Raw genomic sequence first — 6059 nt, forward strand, 5'->3', positions numbered from 1 at the left:
CTTACATACATTATGAGGATATGTTGTAGATTAAAAATTGTTCAAGGCATCACCCTGGGGCAAAGGGCATGGTCTCAAGGTCACTTCAAAGTTGACCAAAAATTACATTTTATTAAAACGTTGATATTTTGCTTACTATAAGGCCTAGGATCATCAAATCTTATCAGTTGATGCATCTAAGGACTTCATATCACGTTTACTGAAAAGTAGGTCACAGTGACCTACATTTTGAATTTTGCAAGTATTCATTTTCATTTTCATTTTGATGCATAACTTGGATACTTCAAAGCCTATGATCATCGAAACTTGTCACTTTATGCATCATGGGACCTTGATATGTGTCATTCAAAAAGTAGGTCACCCTGACGTACTTTCTAAATTTTATGGCTAATCAAATTCTAAACATTAAAGGTCATTTTTACATGGATTTTATGGCTAATCAATTTCTAACCAAGGATCATTACTCTATTTATTGCTGTTGCAAAGTTTCAAGTCCAAGTGCTACTTTTCTTTTCCTTTGTTATAAGTACAAACCAGTAGAGCTACAGTCTCGTCAGAGACTTCTGGTTGAAATTCTTGGGCAGCATTGCTTCGTCTATAAGTTCATTTTGTTTTGTACATCTATGGATCCTTTACAGTTTTGTATAATACTCAGGTGACCGTTAAGGCCCTTGGGCCTCTTGTTAGCTCTTCTGAGCCAAAGGCTTAAAGAGCTAATGCGATGACCATTTGTTCAGTATTTATGGCACTATTTGCTGTGTGTTAACTTTTTGAAATATGGGCCATATTGCAAGAACCCTTGGCCAATTGACCCAAGGGCTTTAATTTGTACTAAGAATAGGGATGTGACCCTTAAACAAGGGAAGATAATTGGGGAAATAAAAAAATTAGTTGTTGCCAAAAAGTCTTCTTCTCAAAAACCTCTGGGATGATTATCACCAAACTTATGCATATAACTATGTATTATACCTACAGTGTAGATGAAAAATTGTTCATGGGATCACCCTGGGGTAAAGGGTGTGGTCTGAAGGTCAGTTTAGAGTTGACTTCAAATTATGTTTTGTTCAAACTTTGACATTTTGCCCACTATAAGGACAAGGATCATTGAACCTTGTCAGTTGATACATCTTAAGACCTCATGTCATGTTGACTCGAAAGAAGGTCACAGTGACCTACTTTTTGAATTTTGCAGGTATTCATTTTCAATTGAATTTTGGATGCTTTGAAGCCCATGATCATCAAAACTTGTCAGTTTATGCATCATGGGGCCATAAACTATGTTGACAAAAGTAGGTCACAATCACTTTCTTTCTGAACTTGATGGCTAAACATTTTCAAAACATTAAAGATCAATTGTTTTAATTACCGAGAGGCTTTGAATCATCAAGCCTTGTAAGTTGATGCATTGCGAGATTTCAACATCCATCTGATGCTCTTAATCCATTCTGACAAAGTGTCAAGGTCTTCTTTTTTGTGTTTGGCCCATCGGCTGGCATAATCTTCCACAGAATTCATAATATTTATAAAATTATGATGCCAGTTGAAAGAATGGGGTTCCCTGAATTTGAGCCCATTAAAAATAAGGGATTTAAGGTCCTCATTATTAACTATGTTTACATCAGCAGTAATGATGTGTCCAGCAGGACTATAGTTGTAGGATGAAAAACAAGAACGTGGTAGGATCAGAATCTCCAAGAGGCTTAGAATCATCAAACTTTGTCAGTTAATGCACCTTTTTTTCTTCAAGTATGTTTACAAAAAAGTAGGTCAAGATGACCTAATTTTAGAATTTTACAGCTATATCTAAATTTACTGGATAATAAGAGGCTTAGAATTATCAAATTTTCTCAGTTGATGCATCTTGGGTTCTCAGGGTATGTTAATCTAAAGTTAGGTCATGGTGATCTACCTTTGCAATTTTTATCGCTGTATCTAACTATTTCGAATAAGAAGAGGGTTACAATCATTTAACTTTTTCAGTTGATCCAACTGAAAAACAAAAACTTTTTCAGTTGAGGCAAATTGTAAATAGATTGTAAATTGTTCAGATCATAGTCCCCGGGGTAGGGCGGGGCAACAATAGGGGATCAAAGTTTTACAAAGGATTATATAGGGAAAAATCTTTAAAAACTCCTCTTCCCAAGAACAGCCTTGATGAATCATATTAATGTGGGAGCATCCTCAGTAAGCGTAGATTCGAGTTTGTTCAAATTATGACCTCTGTGGTAGGACTGGGCCTCAATAGATGATCATAATATTTAAAGGAAGTTAATAGGAAAAGATTTTAAACCCCTTTTTAACTCACCTGAGCTTAAGCGAGCTTTTCTAATCAAAATTGTCCGTTGTTGTCATCGTTTACTTTTTTCACAAATTCATCTTCTTCTCCAGAATCACTGGGCCAATATCAAACAAACTTCATACAGATAATCCCTGGATGAGAGGGATTAAAGTTTCTTCAAGTAAAGGGCTACACCGTTTTCTAAAGGGAGATAATACAAAATTAATGAAATTTAATGGCATGTTTTAAAAATCTTTTTCTCAAGAACCATTGTGCCAGAAAATATGAAAGTTATGTGAAAGCTTCATTACATAATGGAGATTCATATTTGTTTAAATCTTGACACCCCCAACCCCCCAAGCTAGGGTGGGGCCACAACAGGGGATCAAAGCTATACATAGGAATATTAAAACTTTCTCCAGAACAACAAAGCCATGATTAGTCAAATTAGTGTACAGAAGCATCCTCAGGTTGTGTAGATATAAGTTTGTTCAAATCATGACCCCTGGGGGTAGGTGGGGCCACAACAGGGTTACCCGGTATCAATTCGTATATAGGATACATCTTTAAAATCTTCTCACGTACAGCAAAACCATGATTAGTCATATTAGTGCAGAAGCATCCTCAGGTAATGTAGATTCATGTTTGTTCAAATCATTACCCCTTGGGGTAGGATTGGGCCACAACAGGGGATCAAAATTTTATGAATATCTTTAAAAATATTTTTCTTAAGAACAGCAAAGCCATGATTAGTCATATTGGTATGGATGCATCCTTTGGTAATGTAAATTCAAATTTTCTCAAATCATGACCCCCAGGAGTAAGCTGGGGCCACAATAGAAGATCAAACTTTTACATAGAAATATCTTTAAAAGTCCTCTAAATCCATGATAAGTCCAAGAAATATAGAAGCATCCTCAGTTAGTGTATATTCGAGGTTGTTCAAATCATGACCCCCATGTGTATTTGGTGGGGCCACAAAAAAAGATCAAAATTTTACATATGAATGCATGTATATTTGGGAAAAAAATCTTATACAGAACAGCAGGACCAAATTAAAGGGTGTTCTGAGAAACACAAGAATAAAAATTATAATATATACCAAGTAAGTATTGAAATTGAAGAAGGATTCTTTACTGAAAGTTATCTGAATACAATACTTGTATATCAATGCAGCAAACTTGTTCGACTGTCACTGTTTCATTTCGCATATTCTTGAATCAAAACGTTTGTAGATCCAACGTTTGACACCACTGTACATAATTATTTAGGTACATTATAATTGATAGATTCAAATTTAGTTTCAAACTGCTAATGTGTATATTCATTCGTACATTCAATTTTTTATGGACGAATTTCCATTGTATTTGTAAGAAGCAAAATGAAGGATCTACAATATTGATGGGGAGTTAATATACCCCCTCCCCCCTTGTTGGAAATAATGAAATAACTATATATTCCATTTACATCATAGGAGTGTTAATGTACTTGCATGGCAGGGCATGAATGAACTAATACTTTAAGGATTCATTAGACTGTCATATATCTGCAGAAGTAATCGGTATTTCATCAAGCTCTAATTGTCTTCATTGCAAAGAAGAAGGGGAGGGGGGGGGGTCTATAAATTTCAGAGTTTGCCTTTACATTTACATTTAAAAGAGTTTTGAAGTTTTGAGAGTGCAAAAACTATGATGTAAATAAAATTTAGAAAGCAAAAGATAATTTCCAGCTTGGAATTGTGGATTTTAAGCAGAGTTTTTGTCCAAAGTCTGAAAGACGCTGAGAAGGACGTAATTTAGTGAGAAGGGAGAGGGGTTATTTTCTACTACAAATTTAAATAAATTCAAATAAATGTGTCATTTAAAAAATTACCAAAAATTATCAAGATTGGTTAGGCAGAAAGCTGCATGAAGAAATTTTTTTTTTCAAAATTATAGGTTTTTTTCATAAAAGAACATAACATAAAAATTAAAAAAGAAAAAAAAAAACCATACATTTTTGAAGACTAAGTTTTGTCAGTTTAAGTTCTTCGATACTTTTTTTGTATACCACTACAAAATTATTTTATTTGTGTCTCTAGTGGTCAAATCAGTGAGTCAACAAATTTAACAAATACAATAAATTCTTTTGAAAATCATGGATTTTATGGTTGGTTGAATTTTTTTTTCTTCTCATGAATAGCTAAAGGGAGGTAAATTTTGTAGCTTCTTGTCCATTACGACTTGAATAACTTTGTCCAAAATGTACATACAAGGAGTGATCAAAAAGTTTGCGAACTAATTGAATAGCAAATGGCCAAACCTCGGCAATAGGATGGGTGGATAAGGATATCCTATCCCAGAATGAACATGGTGACCATCACCACCCAACTCCTCTGTCTTGCCGAGGTGCTTCGTTTATTCATTGTAGATCACGTATGGGCGCATTCTCTTTATCATAACTGCTATGTTTAAAGTCTAAAGTAAATGACCTTTTAGGGATTTAATAATTATTTAAGATATTTAACGATTTATCTAGCTGTAACTTCGTGATCTTTCATAACAAATTGCTCAGATAAGGACAAGTGTCTTTCACTAGGTACCAAAATGAACATTATTTTTAACCATCTCCCTTGCTTCACTAAACGATCAAACCAATTAATGATTGAACTTTTGACAAGTCCTTTGTCTCTATAAACCTTGTACAAATTATTATGTGGTACTGCAAAGGAATTTCCATGATATATGTTAAACTTTACAGCCGCTCCATGCATGAGTACCTTTTTTTCACAAGCCATCTACTTAATGACATCATTTTCACATTGTGACATCACAGGCAGGGACCAAAACATTATTACATCTGCTATTTATAGAACATGTTTATGACTTCATGTGTGCCAAATTTCATTCTGATCTGAATTGTGGTTTTGTAAATATAGAGATAGTTCGCAAACTATTTGATCACCCCTCGTACATAGTATATATAGTCATGTATAACATATAGAAAAAGACAAAAATTAAATGACAGGAATTTTGGAAGGTAGGAGTGTTGTACATCCTTAATTGGAGGATATAGATTTCCTGAACTAGCTTGTTTTGTTTTCTTGTAGATGTTGAAGTGTGAAATTTATGCTCTAAATTGTCAACTGAATATTATTTATGTTATGCAGAAATCGTTGGAAGGAAATAAATGACCTTGAAATTAAGAAAGACAAAATCATGCAGAAGAAAATATTGAATGACACCATCAAAGCTGAGGATGAAGAAGAAGTTCAGGATGATGATTTAGAGGATTTTTTGGACTGGAGAACCAAAACTCTTAAATGATTGGGGGCTACCATTTGAAATAAAATGACTGCAGATCAAAGTTTACTGAAAGATAGAAAATTAAGTATATAAAAGATTTTCAGGTTTGAAATTCCATTTGCGTTAGGAGAAACAAATTTTTAAGAATTTCAGGCAAAGAAAGTGTCTCTCTTAATTAAGATTGTTATATTTTGTTTCTCAAGAAATTTGACTAAAAAATTGTTGTTTTTCATATCAAAAACATGTGAGAGACATTTTCAAATATAGAAATTAACTTTAAGGCATCTGAAGTTGCATTATATGCAAGGAAATATGAATTCTTGGTTGATATTTCATATTTAAAATATATTTTATATACTAGATACTTGATCTACTGTCTTCATCAAAAATCTTTTTTGTATAAAATGCTCGAGATTTTGTTGAAAAGTGTATGAATGGTGATGATATTGATATTTTGTTCTCATGAGCTAAAGTCAGTAAAAGAGATTTTTAATTGA

The 6059-nt window shown here is 33.5% G+C and overlaps 1 protein-coding gene across 1 annotated transcript in view; it reads left to right on the forward strand.

Annotated features, from left to right (window-relative positions):
- The window catches only part of LOC133173362 (zinc finger protein 830-like), a 192507-nt gene extending 186448 nt beyond the window's left edge, over positions 1-6059 (forward strand). Inside the window, exon 9 of the mRNA XM_061308348.1 lies at positions 5427-6059. Within this exon, the coding sequence (XP_061164332.1) occupies positions 5427-5583 (157 nt within the window). The 3' untranslated portion in view covers positions 5584-6059. The remainder of the gene's footprint in view (positions 1-5426) is intronic.

This window comes from Saccostrea echinata, unplaced genomic scaffold (assembly GCF_033153115.1).
Source record: "Saccostrea echinata isolate AGI-Se365-2 ecotype Australia unplaced genomic scaffold, CSIRO_AGI_Sech_v1 ptg000002l, whole genome shotgun sequence".
Taxonomy (NCBI): domain Eukaryota; kingdom Metazoa; phylum Mollusca; class Bivalvia; order Ostreida; family Ostreidae; genus Saccostrea; species Saccostrea echinata.